The sequence below is a fragment of the Lygodium microphyllum genome, chromosome 24, assembly GCF_053477565.2.
Source record: "Lygodium microphyllum isolate KBCC chromosome 24, Lygodium_microphyllum_v1.1.10, whole genome shotgun sequence".
NCBI lineage: Eukaryota > Viridiplantae > Streptophyta > Polypodiopsida > Schizaeales > Lygodiaceae > Lygodium > Lygodium microphyllum.
In genome coordinates this window covers 27,676,760-27,698,853 of record NC_141158.1, presented here as the reverse complement: position 1 = coordinate 27,698,853, position 22,094 = coordinate 27,676,760, and the positions used below count along the sequence as shown (strand labels likewise).

At 38.3% G+C, this 22,094-nt stretch overlaps 1 protein-coding gene across 1 annotated transcript; it reads right to left on the bottom strand.

Moving 5' to 3' along the window:
• Positions 1 to 17,818: 17,818 nt before the first annotated feature.
• On the bottom strand, positions 17,819 to 18,304 carry LOC148014937 (uncharacterized). The gene is made up of 2 exons (XM_087665146.1): positions 18,221 to 18,304; positions 17,819 to 17,998 (listed from the first exon to the last, which is right to left on the bottom strand). Exons 1-2 carry the CDS (start codon positions 18,302 to 18,304, stop codon positions 17,819 to 17,821), a joined length of 264 nt encoding a protein of 87 aa, XP_087521272.1.
• Positions 18,305 to 22,094: the final 3,790 nt, after the last annotated feature.

Sequence of the window (22,094 nt, the reverse complement as noted above, 5' to 3'; positions counted from 1 at the left end):
GCACTCAAGGACTACCAAGACTCCGAGACTGCTTATTGTTCAAGTGTTTCAAGCCAAATGCTAATGGCTACCTCTCACATGGCCATACATTCTCTCAACCCTACGAGTGTAGTGACCTTACCTTAAAGCTCAATCAAGTACCCTCCTCTCTCATTCACACCGATAGCTCCACGATCTATGATGCAAGCTCAAGCAAGCTCAATCCTCCACCTTCAAGCTCTCTGCTCCATAGCTACGTGCACAAGACAAGAGGAGAAGAGAAGAGAAGAAGAAGAGAGGAGAAGATGGAGAGCTTCTCCACCATGGTCCCTCACCCTCACACACTCACTCTCTCACACCCTCACACTCCCTCTCTCAAGCACAAGCACAATCAAGCAAGCAAGAAGAAGAAGAATAGCCACTTTTGCAACACACCAAGAATGAGCTTCTCTATTCACTTTTTTTGCTTTTATACATGCCCTCATTCCCTTGGGCACCCATTGCCTTTTTTACATGATTGGCCATCTTGCCAAGGTCCTCTTTTCCAATTCCCTTCTACTTACATTATGTCTTCATCTATACCCATCTACTCTTTTCAACTTGCATAACATGGAGCCTGGCACTCTTTTACAAAAATTTGGGGGCTCTTTTACATTTTAAAATGCACATTTGCCTTCGCCTCAACTTTCAAGGCTGCCCTTGCGCTTTTGGCCTTTTCTTCACTTATTCTTTAGTCGGTGGCGGGCTGCCTTCTTTTGCCTTGCTCCGCATTTTTGTGTTTTCTCAAATTTTCTTTTGCTTCCTTTTTCTCTGTCTTACATTTGTTGAGATATTTGCAATCACACTTACTTTAGTCCCTTTGTATGGAATAGCTAGGCTAGGAAGATGCAATCCATTCTAGGAAGAGTGACAAATCCCATATGCATAGTGGATGTTAAGTGCTACCAAAGAACTCTATATAATGATGTAATTGAACTATCACTTTCATATATGATAATGCAATAGTACTTGTCTCCTTTTGTCAAGTGTTTGTGTCATTATTGTCCATACACAAGATTGTGTTTATGAGTTCAAGTCTCAATCTTGAAACCTAATTCACTTGTGTAACAATTGTCTACATTGTCATGTCAACATGAGTTGTGTCTTTATCTTCCATCCTCCATAGCTTCCGCCTTTGCCATGCTCTAGATCCCGCATCTTTGACATGGTATTAGAGCACAGTCGGGCATAGCATAACTCCCTTCTCTGGTCTCTTAGTCTCTCTTAACCTTAGGTCAGCTCAAGTCCAGCTCATGGTTCCATTTCTCACCTCTATCTCTACTTGATCTTCCTTGGCAACCATAGCCAGCAGCACCCTATCAACTTGAAGCTCCTGGATCTCTCTCTAGAGGTCATATCTGAACCTAATCTCTTCTAGATATTTGTTTCTTGACTCCCAAGGCTTCTCCTATCACTTAAGAGCTTGACATTGGCCACTCTGTAGCTCAGCATTGATCAAATTGTCACTCACTGCCATAGCCTAAATCTGTGACCTGCAGGACATACCTTGATTGGAGTCCCTGGATCTCCCAACAAAAAGCATATCTCCTCTTGCTTCCTTCTAAGGAATCATTCCTTACATCAGGGCACTTCATCCTAGCACCAACATCAATGACATTGATCACCCTCTGCTCTGGCATTGACGAAATCGCGAAAATATGGCTGAACTTCGCCTGCTGACGTTTGAGCTACTACCGCCATCGCTACGGGCCGTGATCTGGACAAGGATCATAGGGCTTTGATAGGCTTTGAAGAGAGCTAAATTTCCATTAAATTTTTTTTGAAAATGATCCACATAGCTCTTGCAATTAGCAAAAAAACAGGTTGCCCCCAAAAGCCCTAATGTAGAAGCCATAGCCAAAGCTTCAAAATTCTGACATTTTTCACCGTTTCTCTCATTGAAATTATCAACAGTGATTTTAATCACTGAGAAATACTCTCTGAAGCTCGTTAAAGTCCTATCACTCAAATTTGAAGGTATCATCATCAAATCAAGAAGGGGAAGATTAGACTTGGATTTAAAAAGAGTAAAGGATTTTGCAGATTCAGTGTCCATTGACACTCAGTTAGTGTTTTTAGCACTTGTGTCTCTCAACCGACTCTTCTGTTGCTCAAACCTAATAATTCTGAAGTTGATTTTCTACTGTTCTCACAAGTCTAACATGGGCAAAGACTCTCCAACTGCTTGCTTCAAAGGAGTCGGGTTTCACACCTGGCAGACCTGCATCAAACTCATCCTGATGAAGAAGGGCCTCTGAGCCATTACCACTGGAAAAGAAAAGAAGCCTCATGATGTAGATATTGTTGTCACTTGGCAAAAGAACGATGATAAGGCCCAAGCCATTATCAAACTAGAGCTAGACGATAGCCATATCCACCATGTGGATAACTGTGAGACCTCACATGATACATGGAAGAGACTTGACACCTCGTTCGGTGCACAGTCTAAGTCATCAAAGTATGGTCTCCTGATTAAGTTTTTCAGGCTTGAAATGAAGTCCAACACATCACTTGCCACACATCTAAATTACATGGAAAGACTTCTAACCCAACTTGTAGGAATCAACATTAAAATGGAAGAAGATATTTGCATCGATGTTCTACTTAAGAGTTTGCCTCCTGAATATAATAATGTATCAACAACTTTAATCAACATGCCAAATCCTGAACTTGTTAATATCCAGGCATCACTGTTAGAAGAGGAAAAGAAGCTAAAAACTAAGGAAGAACCAAGTATCTCTAGAGATGAGCATGCATTATATGTTGGCAACATGTACAAAGGCAATAAGGATTAGCTCTTCTGTGACTTTTGCAAAAGGACCGGACACATCGAGAAGTTCTACCATGCAAGAAAGAGATCCCAAAAGGCCTATCTAGTTGCAGTCAAAGAAGAAGAAGAAAATGGAGCAAAGGAAGAAGAAGACCACCAGGAGAAGGACAAACCTCATCAGTCCTTCTATTCAGATAAACTTTTTTAGTTTTGTATTTCCTAGCCCTAATGTCTCAAACATAAACTTGTAAACTCCTCAGTTATCCTTGTACTACAGTCTCTGCACACTTTGTAAGGCCCCTCTTATAGCCTCTGGATGTCCATCATGCTTGTGGTACCCACACTTAGCCTTTTCTACGACAGCCTCTGGTATTTTGCCATGTTTATGGTGTGCCCACACTTTGCAGGTGTTGCTTTCACTAAAGCCTCTACACACTTTGTACTTTTGGTTGTGATTGAGGAGGGATGTTGAGATATTTGCAATCACACCTACTTTAGTCCCTTTGTATGGAATAGCTAGGCTAGGAAGATGCAGTCCATTCTAGGAAGAGAGACAAATCCCATATGCACAGTGGATGTTAAGTGCTACCAAAGAACTCTATATAATGATGTACTTGAACTATCACTTTCATATATGATAATGCAATAGTACTTGTCTCCTTCTGTCAAGTGTCTGTGTCATTGTTGTCCATACACAAGATTGTGTTTATGAGTTCAAGTCTCAATCTTGAAACCTAATTTACTTGTGTAACAGTTGTCTCCATTGTCATGTCAACATGAGTTGTGTCTTTATCTTCCAGCTTCCGCCTCTGCCATACTCTAGATCCCGCATCTTTGACATCGTTGGGGTTAACGTATGGGTATTTTTGTTTGACTCATGGTGTTGTTTGGGATAAATCCCAGCCCGTTAGCAATGATACCACCAAGGCTACAGCACTTTGCTCAGTGTCAATATTGTCTAGCAATATTTTTGTGAGTAGCTCACTCACTATAAGGTCAACTTCCAAAGATCTCTCCTTATCAACATTGCCTCCCATTCTGTTCCTACCTGTGATGGCTAGGATTTGATGAATCTTGTTGAGCTCTCTTTCCTAATGCAATCTCTAAGCCCTTTTCTCTTGGCTATAACTTGCAATGTGCTACAATGTTATCCTTGCCAATATCTTCTTCTCCTCAAGGTTGGCTATGATATCAACTATACTGGTCTTCCATGGTGCACTATTCTTGTTTGTTGGTTGTATTGTATAACAAGTCACCGGATGTCGTCTGAATACTCTGCCATGTTAAAGTTAAGGTTGAGGTCGAGATTGTTCTCATTTGGGTTTATGCTTGCCATAGTAGTTGCCTCTTGACCACTAGTGTGTCTATGAAGTCAACTAAGCTAGCTAAAGTTGTATTCCTAATCTTGGAAAGTCTTTCCTTCCCTCAACAACCTAATGGTGTGTCTCCTCTAGGTCTTTGTTCTTAGTGTCTTGGGTCACTCTTCTGACTCTCAATGTTTTACTCCTACTAGTGGATTCATTTTTAGCTTAGTCCCTCTTAGTGTGTTCCTTGTTAATCCAACCATTTGAAAATGTGTAACACTTATACACTAGCAGTGCAACTTGATGTGCACTATGCAAAATCAAGCTTTCTAGCTTTCACATGTGCTCAGATGCCTACAATGCCAAGTGTGACCTTTGATGAAGTCAACTACATCCAATTAGTTTCCTATTCTTGCTGCTTTTGAAGGGGGTTTCGATTACTCCTAAAACAGTTGAAATTGGGTCCTCTACAGGTCATGCCATGTGGGTTGATAGTTGTTCATCCAAGTGAGTCAAGTTGGGTCTCTATTCCCACAGTAATAACAGCCAATGGTCAATCCTTTGAGTCCCCCCCAAAATGCTAGGTCAAGGTTTTTGAGTGCAAACTATTCTATGGTTTCACCTTCTAGTTTGGACTTCACCTACTTTGTTGGTTAGTTCTAACAAGCTTTAACAGGTCCTAAGATGGAAAAAAATCAATTAAAATAGGGTTTTGGACCACTTGTATGAGTCTCAGACTTGATCGTCTAAGTCACAGATTTGGTTTTCCGAGTAGTGGACTCCTCAAAGTATTTGGCCGTCTAAGTGACTAGACTCAAACTCGGAGACTCAAGCAAGGGCTACTCATTTGAGCATCTGAATGGCCATTCGAGACCCCAAGTTTGTCTATCTGAGAGGATAAGTGGTCAAACCCTTGTACAAGTTGGACGTCCAAGTGGGTCTACCTTAAGTGACTCGATATCTGAGCCATTGGTTGTCCGAGGCTTGCAGTTGCCATTCGAGGGACACTCGAAAATCGGTGAAATGGCACAAAAATGATTTTTTATGGCTTAATGCTCACTATTTTAGTGCATCAAGGATTCTAGAACAATGCAACAATCAATAACAAGGATTCAGAGCATACTTAGAAGGGTTGAATGTGTCAATGACAAGGATCATAGTAGGTGTTGTAGCGTATAGAGTTGTCACTCCATGCTCTCTCTCACAAGCTCTGTCTCAATCTCACTGAATAAAAATGAGTTCTCTCTCTTTCCCTTTTCTTAACTTTTGTGTTCTCTCTTTCTCCTCTCACACTGTGTATTCCTCCCTCTACATAAAAAATCTTTTTCCTTTCTTCCCCAGTTTTCATGTTTCTTGGTTATCAAGAGAGTTATCTTTTCCTTATTTTTCATTATTTCCCAAACCTTAATGTCTCAAATCTGATCAAAATGCACAACTCCTACTCTAATTAATGCATAAAAAGCTTCCTCAGCCTAAATCAATCCACAAAAGGGATCAAATAACCTTTAACTCCCTTGCTTTCCTACCTAAAACCAAGTGCCACTTTGGAGATGAGTTCTTACTTTGTCACTCCATTTGGAGCATGCAAGCACTCAAGCTTGAATCCATGGTCCCAGCACAACGAAACTAAAATTTCATCATCCTCTCACGGACAAACCACCAAGACCCACGGACTACTTATTGCTTCAAGTGTTCTAAGCCAAGAGCTATGGCTGCCTCTCACATAGTTATGCTCACTCTTCCACACACCAATATAGTGAGCTTACATTCAAATATAATCAAGTACCTCCTCCCATGAATCTGCCAATGGCTCCATGAATCAAGTGTGACCTCAAGAAAACTCCATCTCCAAGCTCAGAGCTTCAACCTCCATAGCCATGCATGCAATAAGGGGAAAGATACAAAGATGATGATGAAGAGAGGAGAAGAAAAGCTTCTCCACACTCCCTCACTCCCTCCCACACACACACACACACTCTCTCTCTCTTAATCCCTCTCTGCCTCTCTCATGCACAAGAAGGAAGTAATAGTAAGAATCAAGAAGAGAGCAAGTTTAGCCACACACAAGAATGAGCTTCTTTATTCATTTCTTGACTTATATACATGCCCTTCTCCCTTCCTTGGGTGGCCATCCCCTTTTTCCTCTACTCTAATTTTTTTCTCCTTTCTATTAGCATAAGACTCAACCCGTGCCTCTCATTATTTAGAATTTATATGTGAGAGAGCTCAACACTCTTTTACAAAATGAATTGCAATGCGTCTGACACTTTTCTTGCCAGCATATCATAGTACGCTTACTATTGTGTGCTTCCTTTTACGTTCGAGGCTTTTTCTTGCACTTCATGTCTTTAGTTTTTTTGGGTGCACCTTTCTCCTCCATCTTCCTTATCTTCCATTTCCAAAATTTTGGCTTTTCTATCTTGGTCTTCCACGGGTGTAACACGCTACATCCTAGTATGCATAGACTATGTGATGAAGTGGTGCACAACCAAAGGCCTCAAGCAAGATGATGGAAATAGAATGCCTCTTTTCTTGTATGAGAACATTATCACTCACTTTGGTAGTCCCTTAGAGCTAGTAAGTGATCATGGTATCCACTTAATGAACAATGTCATGGAAGAGTTGATAGAGATCTACAAGATTTCCCTCTACCAAAAATCTACACCCTATTATCCCATATCCAACGGCCAAGTTGAAGTCACCAATCACATCCTCTACTTGAACTTGACAATGAAAATTGCTTCTTGTCACATTATGATGTTAAGATGGCAAGCTCAACACGTGCGGACATTGATGATGGACCGCTTGGCTAGATGAGTCTGCACGTCTACACTTAGCACGTTGGTGGTCATTTTGATACTCACATGGCCACTGACTTATCACTTATTATATTTAGTTTGTTATACCTTCCTACAACTGGCAAAGATATAACGCCAGTCAATTAGTGTAGTTGGTTATGTACTATTTGACTTAGAAGGCCACTTTTCTTTATGTTGTATCTTATCTATACTTTGTGTGTATTGTATAGTACGTGGAAGAAGAAGAAAAAATCAGTAAGAAAACTTTTTGGCCTCCATCTCTCTTCTTATGTTCTTGAGTGAGCTTCCTCTTGTGTATACAGTGTGTGTTTGGCATAGCAGCTTAAGCAAAGTCCTCCACCATGCAATTCTTGACATGGTATCAAAGCCACGCCACTGAGAGAGGCTGATTTTGAAGGCTGAAGTGAAGGAGAAGAAGTAAGGTTTGAGCAAGCAAGCAACGGGTAAGAAGCTCTCCCATTCTTCCACTCTCTTTCTTGGATAGTGCTTGTGGAGGCACGGTGCTTGTGGAGGCATCGAAAGTAGGGTAGAGCAAAAATATTAGATTGTTGTGAGATTTGGTATGCGAGTAGTTATTTTGGGTGTATAAGGCCGTTTCAGGCCCCATTTTAGAGCCGCAAAGTTGCGGACAACAGTTTCAGGGTACATTGTGATTTCGGCTGTATTGATCGAAAGTGGATGCACATGCTACAGATTTTGAATCTGTAATTTTTGAGGTATTTGCAGAAAGCAAACATAAGGTTTATCTACAAAAAGGTTGCAGATTACATGTAATATTTAGCAATCAATGAAAAAAGTTGCTTGGTGTAGTGCTATGCACGTGTTATGAAAAAGGTTGCTTGGTGTAGTGCTGTGCACGTGTTATGAAAGATTGCAAAAGACTAGCTTGTTGTGCTATATCCTTGTTGTAATAATGGCAGAGAACAATGGAAATCCCATTATTGAGAAGCTCGACAAGAATAACTACCCTTCATGGAAGTTCCGTGTGACAAACTTTATCATTGGAAAGGGCCTTTATGAGTTTGTTTCAGGTGAAGTAAAGGAGCCAGAGCTAGGTATCCCTCTGACTATAGATGAATTAAAAGCATGGAAAGAATGAAATGCGAAAGACAAAAAAGTGATGTACTAGTTATCTGCAGTCATTGATAACACAATGTTGGGACATATCAGGAATGCAAAAACTTTACGTGCAGCTTGGACAATTTTTTAGAACATGTTTTCAGTAAATACAAAGGCACGAAAGATTAAACTCAAGCAAGAATTGAATGCCTTAAAGAAAGGAAAAATGAAAATGTGTTGAAGGTGAGGAGCATTCCAGATGCTTTAACAACGATTAATGCAATGCCTAATGATGATGATGATTTGGTTTCATCCACTTTGAGTGGCCTTAACAATGAGAGGCATGGAAATCATTTGTTACTTCAGTATATGTACGGAAGCCATTTCCAGATTTTTGATGAGTTGATCTCTCTCATGATTACTGAAGAAATCAATATGGAGGGTGACTCATCTGAAAAAAATGGTGAATAGGTTCAAGAATTTTACTCAAGTTCACGAAGGGGATGTGGTAGATCCTCTTGAGAGGCCATGGTATGGGACGTGCTGGTGATAACCAACAAAACAGGTTCAATCAAAAATTTGGTGAAATGCAGGTTTTAGGAGGCTGAGGAAACTTTAGAGGCAGGGGGAGCTCTAGAGGAAGAGGTAGATGACAGAATAGAGGCTCTAGAACTTTTTCTATTGTTTGCTATTATTGTGGCAAAACATGCCATATTGCATCCCATTGCTATGCTAAGAAAGATGATATTCACAATGGTAAATTGCAGCAAGGAAACTATGCATTGTCTTCACGACAGAATGAAGACAAAAATGAGTGTCTGTTTGTTATGCAGCATATGACCAATCATGTTGAATGGTTTGGAGAGATGCAGGACTTACAAAATCTAGGTTATGTGCAGCATATGACCAGTCATATTGAATGATATGTTGATTCAGGTGCATCTAATCATATGACCATTCATTTAGGTACATCTAATCATATGACCATTCATGTTGAATGGTTTGGAGAGATGCAAGAGTTACAAGATCCAGGTTATGTGCAGACGGGTGATGATTCATGCCACCCAATTTCACACATTGGAAAGGTTCCCTTGTCCTTGTATGATGGCCAGACAAAGAGTCTGACAGATGTATTACATGTGCCATCAATCACAAAGAATCTAGTGTCTGTTGGCCAAATGGTAGAGCAGGGGTTGCAAGTCTGGTTCAATGCAAAAGGTTGTTTTGTAGAAGACTTTAATGATAAGTGCATGTTGGTCGTAAAAGGAAGTAGAGTTGGCCGAATGTTCACTTTAGATGCTGGAATTCTTGCGATGGATGCTGTTATGTATGCTAAAGGAAAAGGAGTAGTTGCAGATATTGAAATATAGCATAAACGTATTGGACATGCAAATGTGCAAAGGCTGAAAGTAATGCAGTCTAGAGGATTGGTTACAGGGTTGCCTTGTTTTAGAGTTGCAGAATTACATAAAGTTTGTGAAGCATGCCAGTTTGGTAAGCAGGCAAGACAACCCTTCTCGCATGACAGAGAAGTGAGTAGAAAAATACTTGATGTAGTGCATATAGATGTTTGGGGGTCTACACAGAATGTATCTCTTGGTGGCAGTAAATATTTTGTCACATTTATTCATGACTGTTCAAGAAAGTTATGGGTATACTTCATGAAGGAAAAAAGTGATGTATTTGAGCACTTCAAATCTTTTAAGGCAGCTGTTGAAACAGAAACATGCTTAAAAGTAAAAAGCTTGAGATCGGATGAAGGGGGAGAGTACCTCTCTAATGAGTTTAGTGGATTCTTGAGGACTCATGGGATAAAGAGGCAATTTACTTGCAAGTATACCCCACATCAAAATGGAGTTACAAAAGGAAAAAATAGGCATATTGCAGAAGTCGCACGGGCATTAATGGCTAGAAAGAATATGCCCAAACATTTTTGGTCTGAGGCTGTCCATACTTTTGTCTATATTATGAATAGAACCCCCATAGCTGCAGTTCATGGGATGACTCTTGAAGAATGCTTTACTGGGAAGAAGCCCGATGTATCGCACTTGAAGGTATTTAGATGTGTTGCATATGTTCATGTGCGAGATGAGCTACGGAAGAAGCTTGATCCAAAGGTAGAAAAATGTATTTTTATTGGATACTCTCTTTAGAGAAGAAAGGGTATTGCTGTTATAACCATGTCACAAGTGAGTTCAGAGTGAGTAGGGATGCTATCTTTGATGAGATGGGCAGCTGGTATGCACCTGATGGTGATGTATTGGATGATGATAATGATCAAGATAGCTATGTGCAGAAAGAAAAACAAGAATCACGGAGTCTTAGTGGACTAGAAACATCATTTGGTACTATACATATAGTGAGTGCTTGGCCTGGGAGACTAAGGAGTAGCCCCACATCTTCAGGTGGATCTATAAGTGTTGCAGGAAAGGACAAAGGAAAGAAGAAAATGCTTGATGGTAATGATGCATCTACTAGTCATTTGGGATTTGACGGAGATTCTAGTGATTCATAGAGTTTGGATGATGAGCTTGGTATTCCTTCAATCAGGACACCAGGTGTACAAAGAGCTCATAGTAATGTAAAGGCTCCATTGAGTGATCCGATGGTATACAGATCTAGCAGGGTTAGATACCTTGTTAAAAGATTTGGTTTTGAAGGTTATGCAGCTCAACATTATGCTTATATGGTGAAACTAGTTGAGGATTTTGAGCCCACTTGTTTTGAGGATGCTGTTGGTCATGCTCATTGGGATGCAGGAATGGATGAGGAGATGGCTACATTAGAAGCCAATAGGACTTGGGATTTGATATCCTTACCTAAGGGTAAGAAAGCTATTGGCTGTAAGTGGGTTTACAAAGTCAAGCATAATGCAAATGGTTTAGTTAGCAGGTATAAAGCTAGGTTGGTTGCAAATGGATGTTAAGAATGGATGTTAAGAATGCTTTCTTGCATGGTGAATTGCAAGAAGAAGTGTATATGAAGCAGCCAACAGGTTATGAGGATTTAGAGCATCCCACATATGTGTGCAGGTTAAAGAAGGTGCTCTATGGGCTGAAGCAAGCACCTAGAGCATGGTCTGACAAGATTGGAGAGTATCTTATCAATATTGGATTTTGTATTTCTGATGCTGATCACTCACTTTATGTGAGAAAGGGAGATGCAGATTTGGTCATCATAGTCATCTATGTGAATGATTTGATTATTACAGGTGATAATGACAATGGAATTATTGAAGTTAAGGACTTCTTGAAGAAGAAGTTTGAGATGAAAGATTTGGGTGAGCTGAGATACTTTATTGATATTGAGGTGATTAGATGTGATGATGGTATATAGCTATCCCAAAGGTAGTATGGCTTGGATATGCTATCCAAGTATGGTATGACAGCATGTAAGCCTCTTTCAGTACCATTGGAGCAAAATCTAAAGTTGAGTGTCGACTTTGGAGATGAGATAGAAGACCCTACTATGTTTAGGAGGATAGTAGGGAGTTTAATTTTCATGACTATCACAAGGCTAGACTTGAGCTATAATGTTGGCCTTGTCAGTCAATTTATGCAGATGCCTAGAAAGCCTCATTTAGATGTAGTTAGACGTATATTGAGATATGTGAAGTACACCTTACATTATGGACTTTTTTATGAGGCAGATAAGGACATGTAAGTCTTTGGATACACAGATGCAGATTGGGCTAGTAGCACGTGAGACAGAAGATCTACTAGTGGATTCATGTTTTCCCTTGGTAGTGGAGCAGTTACATGGAGCAGCAAAAAGCAACCTATAGTTGCTTTATCGAGTACAAAGGCCGAGTATGGAGGTGTTGCTATGGCAGCATGTAAGGTGGTATGGCTGTAAAAGTTATTAGGTGATTTGGATGTGCAGGGAGATGGTCCAGTTGCCATTCAATGTGACAACATGAGGAGCATACAATTAGCTAGGAATCTAGTGTTCCATGCTAGGACAAAACACATTGAGGTGCACTACCACTTTGTGAGAGAGAAGGTACTTGTAGGAGAGATTGACTTGGTATATGTCAGCACATAGGATCAGATAGCTGACATTTTCACAAATGCATTGGGTGCAGAGAAGCTTTGAAAGTTTCGAAGCTTACTTGGAGTTGCAGAGATAGAGTTGAGCTTGAGGGGGAGTGCTGAGATGGCAAGCTCAACACGTGGGGACATTTATGATGGACCGCCTGGCTAGATGAGTCTACACATCTACACTTAGTATATTGGTGGTCATTATGATACTCACCTGGCCACTGACTTATCACTTATTATATTTAGTTTGTTACACCTACCTACAGTTGGCAAAGATATAACACTAGTCGGTTATATATTGTTTGACTTAGAAGGCCACTTTCCTTTATGTTGTATCTTATCTATAGTTTGTGTGTATTGTATAGTGTGAGGAAGAAGAAGAAAAAATCAGCAAGAAAACTTTTTGTCCTCCATCTCTCTTCTTATGTTCTTGAGTGAGCTTTCTCTTGTGTATATAGTGTGTGTTTGGCGTAGTAGCTGAAGCAAAGTCCTCCACCACATGATTCTTGACATATGATTGGGATGATTCACTTATAGAGGTCCTATGGGTATAAGAACCTCCCAAAAGGCCACAACAAGATAGACCCCCTTTTAGCTGGTGTATTGTATGGAAGCTTTCTTTCCTATTGAGCTCAAACTACCCTTTTTGTGAGTGGCCATCAAGGAGCACTTAGGAAATGATGAGTCCTTGTAGCACTACCTATTTCATTTGGAATGTTTGGATAAGATTCAAAGGATGGCCTTTAAATGCATAGAAGCTATATATGCTCCTTGCAAAGCTTATCATGATAGCTTCATTAAGCATAAAGACTTCAAGGAAGGTGACTTTGTCCTAGCATACAATTCAGAATTTAGCAAGTTTCTTGGTACACTCCAAAAATCATGGATGGTTGGGCCCTTATAAGATACTTGCTCCTAGCCGTAATAGCTCTATCCAAGTAAAAGTTGTTGATGCTTTTGGATAATTCTTTCTTGGTTAATAGCTATTACCTAAAGAAGTACTTCCCTCCATGGGGATTGTGACAATCATGTTCACTAGTCTCTTTTTTCCTTGGACATTGCTTATTGTTGATTTTCATATTATTAACAATAGTTGTCCTTCTTATTTTGATGAGGTAGCATAGTTCTTTGTCCCCTCATCTTTATCTCCCACCACTATTCTATTGTTCCTTCAGTCATGCAAACATGGTACAGATGGTTTTGAGAAAGGATGCTGTAAAGAAAAAAATATTGATAATGGGAGAAAATGACTTCGATACCTACCATACTAACCTACTCTTTGAGAAAAGATGGAAACACCCTTGAAAGCAAGGAAAAAAAAGGAAAATTCTTATGGGAGAAAAGTAAAATAAGTTCCTTGTCTGACATGCCCGCTTCAAGAAAAGGTGGCAACACTCTTGGGTGGGAAGCTAGCTATGGAAAAGGTGGTGATGCCTATGGTTTATATTGATTGAATCATCAATTGATCCTTCTAGGATGTAGTTTCAAGGCCACCTTTTGTGATGTGTTATACCATATGACTCCACAGATTGTTTGACACCTACAATAGATGGAATGAATTATGTCAACACAAATTTTTGATCTATCAAGTCATTTTCCTTCCCTTTGAATGAGAGGTATGATATGTGAATGGAGTGTTGCATGTATGGGTTAGGTCTCTCAATGCAAAATACATTATCTATCATGTACATGGCATTACAAGGTTGCCTGGCCTTTTTTTTCACACCATATCTCAACATTAGGCGAGAAGAATGATTGCACCATCAATTGCATGCAAGGCATAAAAAATTTGCACATGCATTAGTGAGAAATAAATCAATGGATGTTAAGACATGGATTTCTCTCCTATATCTATGAACAAAGCATGAGACAGAGGGGGGGTTGAGCATGATTGGCCTTCCATTCCACCACTTGAGAGGTAAGGATTGAGGTACATTATAATCCAAGGTGAAAAATACGTTCTCATTTTCTTGTGCACACACAACAAGATGAGCCTCTACACACACTCCACAATCTCTTGTTGTTGTTTTGCACTGCACTATAAGGCTCCATGGCCTTTCTTCTTATATCTATGCCAGTCAAGTTAGGATACACTAATGTGCCATCACTTGTGCATGTTGGCATACTCTCTCGAAAGTCCCCTAACCTCGTTAACCTCTAAACTAGGCGTGCACCAATGGTTATTAGTTTTCCCTTGAGTGACATGAGTATTCGACGTGAGTGCCTATTCTATCATTTTATACCAAGTGATTGGTGAGCTTGAGTACTAGCTTTTTTGCCAACAATGATGTGGCACTCTTTAAAAACAAGCTACCTTCCCTAGAGTTGTGCAATGGTCCTTGCCCTGGTAAACACATGTTGTGATGATGAGCCATGGCACCTCTTTTGCAAATGACTCCAACACCTTGCTCATCAATGATCAATTGCTAAATGGGCCTCGGGGAGTCCATCTTATGGAACATGAAAGATACTAGGTGAGTTCAAAGGAAATGATATTTTATTTAGTAAAATGTTTAGGGTTATATTTGCAAAATGGACTTTTTAATTATAATTGGAAAAAATTCCATAAGTTTAGGAAAGTAAAAGGAGCACCCTGCTATGATTTCAAGTTGACATAACTCTTAGGGGTTGAGACTCATGAGGAGAGGTGGGATTGGTTGACCCTTGTGGCCCCATGTGGCACCCTGGTCCAAAATGGTTGAAATTGGATCCTTATGAGCCCAGAACTCTTTCATGGTGTGATCTAGCAACTACATGTGCCAAGTAACCCAAGTGCAATTTGGACAAATGCTCTGCGATATGGGAGGAATATCGAGGCCTGACGACTTGTGACATGACACGACGTAGAGGGTGCATGTTGTGACACAATGGTGTCTTCTTGGCATATCTTTCGAGTTGAATTTTTTGAGAAATATGAAAAAATCCTAAGCTTTATCCATGGTTGTATTAAGTATATGTGAGAGGCTTGTAAGGAAAAACTAAAGAGAAGATAGAATGTGAAGAATAATGAAGAGAAGGATAGCACATAGCTTTTGACCTCTACTTGCTCCATCTTTGTCTTCCCCTACTTGAATTTTTGTTAGTTGGTATTAGAGCCAGAGCCGAAAGATAAGGTGGAGACTATTGGGAGGTAGCTTGCTGAAAATCATTGGGAGATTGTAGGCCAACTATGGAGCAAAGTCGAGAGATAGGCGGGGACTAAAAGCAGCCTATATGCAAATAAGGATGAGAAAAACTATGAAATCACCACGTGAAGAGTAGCTGGAACACCATATTAGAGATTTTGGAAATTTCCCAAGTCCCACTTTGAATGAATGTCTTAATTTTGTGAATGAAAGAGAGCACTATATTTATGTTTATCTTTAAAGGGCATTTTGTATGTTACAAATATGAGATCACACATCTTGAGAGCTTAAATGATGAATGTAAGCTATGTGGCTATTACGAGATTTGGATTTCACCTCTATCTTTTCTAGCATACTAACAAAATATGATGTTGTATGGTGGTGGAAACATCAAGGAGGCTTAACTAGTATATACCTAGAAAATTTTCAAGTTTAATGTAAGAATACAAAGGTTTGATGGAGTGGAGAGAGAATTTAGAATACAAGAGCCTTAAACATGGTATGAAAATATGTTATCATGGCCAAAATTTATAATGTTATGGATTTGAAGATATTATAATACGAGTTTTTTCTTTTATATATAGCATCATTTAAAGTGACATGTACAAGTTTCATGAACTAGGACCTTAAAAGAGTCACCACTAATAACTAGGTGTGGTTTAATAACTTGATCTAATACCATATAGTAATAAGTTTGGATAACCTATGATGTGATGTTTCTTTTTTTGTGTAAACCAATAGACACAAGTATGTCAAATAATTTCTCACCCCATTTACATTTTTTGTATGTATATGCATGATATATAAATATATTTTGTTCAAAATTTCTATCTATCTTGACAATATATGGACAAGATGGATATTGGCTTTGACCAAAATCAATAGCTTCACACTTTGACTAGCTAAATGAACTTTCATATCATAAAATGAAGATTTATATACCAAGCTAGAATTTTATGATTTTTCTAAGACTAAAGATTTAGCCTTTGACCAATGGTTTGTGTTTCCAAAGAAATAGACATAAATTTAATTATTAATTAAGACTTATTTGTTAGCTAAGACATAAAGTACAAAATTGGACTTTCCACTTTATAAGAAATTTCAATACAATTAACTAATGTTATTGAAAGAATAAAAAATATTAAGTATATTCTCTCATTGATATTGGTGGTGTTTAAAAACACCAAGGTAACTATATAAAACACTTTAAATTTTTAATAAGCATATATTTCATAGCCATGCAAAAGTCCTTAATGTAAGGGATATATTTACTATGGAAGTCAAAATTAGTCCATATAGAGACATTGTCTTGTTGTATCATGTATATTGAAAAAATACAAATTTTCTAGATAGTTGCACTACCATTTATGAAATGTTTGTAATATCCTAAATCATGAGCAAGTTTCATTGCTTTCATATCTTTCAAAGTAGAGACTAAAGGAGTCTGCTTCAACATGGATAATTGTGAGTTGTTTAATATAAGTGATAGACTATGTGAGGCATTTGTTGAGTATGTTTGTATAGTAGACGACCATAAAGTACAAGATAGGATTTAAACCACTTTATAAGAAATTTCAACACAATTAACTAATGTTATTGAAATAATAAAAAACATCAAGTAGATTCTCTCATTGATATTGGTGGTGTTTAGAAACACAAAGTTAACTACATAAAACACTTTAAATTTCTAACAAGCATATATTTCATAGCCATACAAAAGCCTTTAATGTAAGGGATATATTTATTATGAAAGTCAAAATTAGTCCATATAGAGTTAGCAACTTCTTATTACATCATGTATATTGGAAAAATAGAAATTTTGTAGATTTTATATAAAACATTTAGTTGTACTACCATTTATCAAATGTTTGTGATATCCTAACTCATGAGCAAGTTGCATTGCTTCCATATCTTTCAAAGTAGAGACTAAAGGAGTCTACTTCAACATGGATAATTGTGAGTTATTCAATGTAAGCGATAGATGATGTGAGGCATTTATTGAGTATGTTTGTATAGTAGACGGTCATAAAGTACAAAATAGGATTTAAACCACTTTATAAGAAATTTCAACACAATTAACTAATGTTATTGAAAGATAAAAAACATCAAGTAGATTCTCTCATTGATATTGGTGGTGTTTAGAAACACCAAGGTAACTACATAAAACACTTTAAATTTCTAACAAGCATATGTTTCATAGCCATGCAAAAGCCTTTAATGTAAGGGATATATTTATTATGAAAGTCAAAATTAGTCCATATAGAGTCAACGTCTTCTTGTTACATCATGTATATTGGGAAAATACAAATTGTGTAGATTTTGTATAAAACGTTTAGCTGCACTACCATTTATGAAATGTTTGTGATATCCTAACTCATGAGCAAGTTGGATTGCTTCCATATCTTTCAAAGTAGAGACTAAAGGAGTCTGTCAACATGGATACTTATGAGCTGTTCAATGTAAGAGATGGATGACATGAGGCATTTGTTGAGGATGTTTGTATAATAGATGGTCTCTTGAAGCGAGAAGTAATTGAAGGTTGAACATATATATCATCTTTATCAATCATGGTCTCGTGCGGTGCTAATGATGAAGATGAAATACCATCATTCTCTACTCTAGTCCATTCATCAATGACAACCTTGAATTGAGCATACAATTCATGTCCATATTGAAGTGGATCCTATCCATATCGATCAAACTTGTTGGCTTCACATTCATCATGGTATTTGCTTAAGCGAGTCAAGCATGGTAGAAGTTCTTTGATCAAGATAGAGTCTTCACGATTAATATCAAATGTTTTTGGATAAATGCAATTCTCAACAAGATTTGGACATCCTTTGTAAGGACTGTCATCTATGAGAATAGTCTTGGTATGCTGACAAACATCTCCATATTGATCCCATACATACTTCAAAGACTTGAACATTGCTTCTAATCCCATCTTATCTAGCCTATATATGATTTTGAGTCTATGTCTATGACATTTTTCTTGGCCCCAAATCATGAAGAAATGATACTTCCTTTTTGCATGGATCTCCAAGCACTTAATAACTTCCATGACATTCTTATGTAAAGTTGTTGACCAAACTCCCACTTGAAATCTTGCAAATAAGGCTTCAAGAAACTCCATACATCCTGGTCGAAGAACAAGCCATTGTTTTCCCATTTGAAAGCTTTGAACCCTTTTAGACTTAGCAAAGCATTATTGTAAAAGAATACCATTGAGATCGAGTATTACACATAATTTTGTTGCATTTCTTATCAAGGAAACATCAATCACATCATCGTGCTCTACTATTGTTGAATCTATTAGATATCCGACCATAGATGTATTAGTTGAAGTTAAAAAGGAGAAAAAGAAGCACATTGGATTCATTTACTTCCTCATCATTTTACCTAATGTTTGAGCTATAAGCTGGCATAGAACACTAAAGCAATTTAACTTCACATTGATAAATACATACATAGGTACTACTTAATAAATGATGTCTTAAGAAAAGAGACATTTGACCACGTGGTCAAATCTAACCAAGAGTAATATCATGAGGTGAAAAAAATATATATGATGATTTCTTTGAAGCAAAAACTATTCTAATAAAATCATTTTTCCATACCTACTTTTAATCGCTAATTATAAGTATACTTGAGATACTAACAATAGATTCTTGTAATTAGTTGTAAAAATTATATTATCATTATAATATTTAACATACTCAGTTTCTAAAAAGGCCTTCAAAATGGCATGTACAAAGAAGGTGTTTATTAGTCCTAATTATTAAAAGAAAATTTAAACATGATACTTTTGACCATGTGACCAAAACTATGTCAAATGCCAAATTTTGGCAATGGTAGAATGAAGAAAAGATTAGAAGATTTAGCTGTAATGAATGCCTACGTAGCAATTGATGAATAAGTGCTTATGTGAGCATTCCATGCTCTCAGTGCTTGTTTCAGTCCATACAGGACCTTTTCAATTTACACACATATGTTGAATAATCACGGTGTACATAACCTTTAAGCTACTCCATATACACCTCTTCAAGAAATGCACCATTCAAGAATGCATTTTTGACATCCATCTGCCATAATTTCCAACCCTTAGAAGCCGCTAATGTAGTAATTGTTCTCACCATTGCCATCTTGGCAACTAGGTTGAAAATCTCCTCATAATCTAGGCCGTACTCCTGTGCATATCCCTTTGCAACCAGCTAGGAGTTATGCCTTTCCAATGAACCATCTGGCTTGCATTTCACTCTATAAACCCATTTGCAATCAATGGGTACTTTGCCTTCAGGAAAATTCCCATGTCTCATTTTCAATCAATGTTGTGTATTCCTCATTCATGGTGGCACACCAATTCTCATATGTAACTGCCTCACTGAACTTTGTAGGCTCTTTGTAGCCTGACACTTTAGTCATATATGCATAATGTCTAGCTAAATACCCACTTTATGTCAGCCTATCAATTAGTTTTGTGACCCTTTCAAACCTCCTCAACTACGGTGCACTCTAGGCTTGCCTCTCATAAGGTGGCACATACCTGCTTTGCCTTGCACCATGCATCATAACTGATGGTATGCCCAATTCACTATCAAGACTATCTGCCAGGTGACTCATATCCATATGTAAGTGGGTGAGTCACATCGTCAAAAATATTTTCTTTGCCTTTATCCAATCTCCCCCTCACTGACATATCCATGTCAATGGATGTAGTAGCATGACTACACAGTCATCCTGTCCAAGGACTAACAGCAGATGACCTGTTGATCCACTCATAGACTTATTAGTTGAAGGATAATTTTCAACATAAGTAGGGATAGCTAGTCCATTAAAGACCATTGCATTCAGATTACCATACCATGAGGCCACTCATCAAAAACTACATCCTTGTTGATCAGGGTTTCCTGTGAGTGGACACATCATAGCATTTGTAAGCCTTTCTCTCCTATGCACAGACAAGAAAAACAATTTTGGCAACTTTCGGGTCTAACTTCTTCCTCTTTTCATCACACACATGTATGTAGGAAATGCAACCAAATACTTTTAGGTGACTAATGGTTGGCTTGTGCCCATACAGTTTCTCATACGGAGTCAAATCATGAACCCCAATTGTAGGTGCTCGGTTTGGCACATAAACTGTAGTAACCACTGCTTCAGCCCAATAAAAATTTGGCAAATTCTTTTCATTAATCATTGCCCTGCCAGCTTCCATAAGCACCCAATTTTTTCTCTCTGCCACACCATTTTGCTGTGGTGTGTAACTGCATGTGAGCTGCCTTTACATGCCCTATTTAGCAAGATACACGTCACAATCTTTAGATACTCCACCTCCATCAAATCTCGAACATAAGATGTAACATCCAAGTTCATTTTCAACATGCTTCTTAAAGTCCTTAAAGACATCAAGCACCTCATCCTTGTGCTTCAAAATATATAGCCATGTGTACCATTTGAAATCATCAACGAAGGATACATAATACCTAGCACCACTAATGCATTATAGGTGGGACCCCATACATCCGAATGTATCAACTGCAAAGGCCAAGAATTGTTTCTCGCAAGTCTCATGAATGGGAATCTCACTTGTTTTCCAAACTTACAAGCAGAGCATACATATCCAAGATCAGTGTACTTGAACTTTGGCAAGCCCAGTACAACCTCTTTCTTGTGAAAGGCACTCGAATCTAGAGCATGGTAGATGCTATGGTGGATGGAAGATGAATACCAAACTCATGATGACATAGACAAGTAGAGAAAAACGATTACAAGTGAATTAGGTTCCAAGATGGAAGCTTGGACTCATAAACACAATCTTGTGTAGGACTGACAAAGACAAGACTCTTAACTAAAGGTACAAAGCATCAAGACATTGTATTCATTCCATAGGAAAAGTGGTAGTCAAGTACAATGCTTTATAGTTGCTAGATGGGTAGCAATCTCCCTATCTGTGCCTATGGGATTCAATCTTCCTACATGTCCTAAGCCTAGAATTGCCTCATGCAAAGAGGCTACAGTATGTGTTGGTGTGATTACAAATATCTCAACATCCCTCCTCAATCACAACCAAAAAGTACAAAGTGTGTAGAGGCTTTAGTGAGAGCAACACCTGCAAAGTGTGGGCACACCATAAACATGGAAAATCACTAGAGGCTATCGTAGAAAAGGCTAAGTGTGGGTACCACAAACGTGATGGACATCTAGAGGCTGTAATAGGGGCCTCACAAAGTGTAAAAAGGTTGTAGTACATGGCTATATAAGGAGTTTACAAGCTTATGATAAAGACATTTTGGGCTAGGCAATACAAGGCTAAAAAAAGTCAGTAAAAATTTGGGTCAAGGACTGTGAGGCCCTTGCAGTTTTCAACATTTCTTTTCGCATAGATCTTCAATTTATTGTAGGTCTTCTTGTTGATGTAGTCCAGCTTGCTCTTTTTGATCATGTACTTGTTCTTCACTTTACTTGCAGCTTTAGTGTCTTCATAGTTGATCTTCTTCTTCTTCTTCTTCTTCTTCTCCACTGCTTTGCTTGCATTGCTCTTTTGGTCCTTTCCTTCATGGTCCTCTTTTCCTTGGTCTTATTTGCTTGCATTAGTCTTCATGTCCCCCTCAAAAAAAGATATCATTATCTTTGAGGCAATGGAAATGACTTCAAACTTTTGCACTTTCATGTCTTCAAGGTCTTCAAATGCATCCATTGATGGAATTTGGATATAGGTAGCTCCATGTCTTCCTGTAGGTAGAGTAACATCTTCTATGTAGTGTAAATGGGCCATAAGATACATGTCACTCTTCATGAGAAGAACCCACTTAAAAATATTCATTTTTGGCATTGGAACTCAACTTCAAACCCTTGACTTTTTGACCAACAAAAAGATTTGAAAACTAATGTGCCAAAGGACACAAGAAGGTAGTGTGAAAACACACTATGCTTGGTGCTAACAAGCACTATGTTGATGG

Excerpts from the sequence above, each read along its gene's own strand:
- LOC148014937 (XM_087665146.1), bottom strand. The coding sequence starts at position 18,304 with ATGGGAAAACAATGGCTTGTTCTTCGACCAGGATGTATGGAGTTTCTT. Across the intron at positions 17,999-18,220 it reads GATTTCAAGTGGGAGTTTGG|CTCATAGATGACAGTCCTTA; the intron begins TCAACAACTTTA and ends ACCAAGACTATT.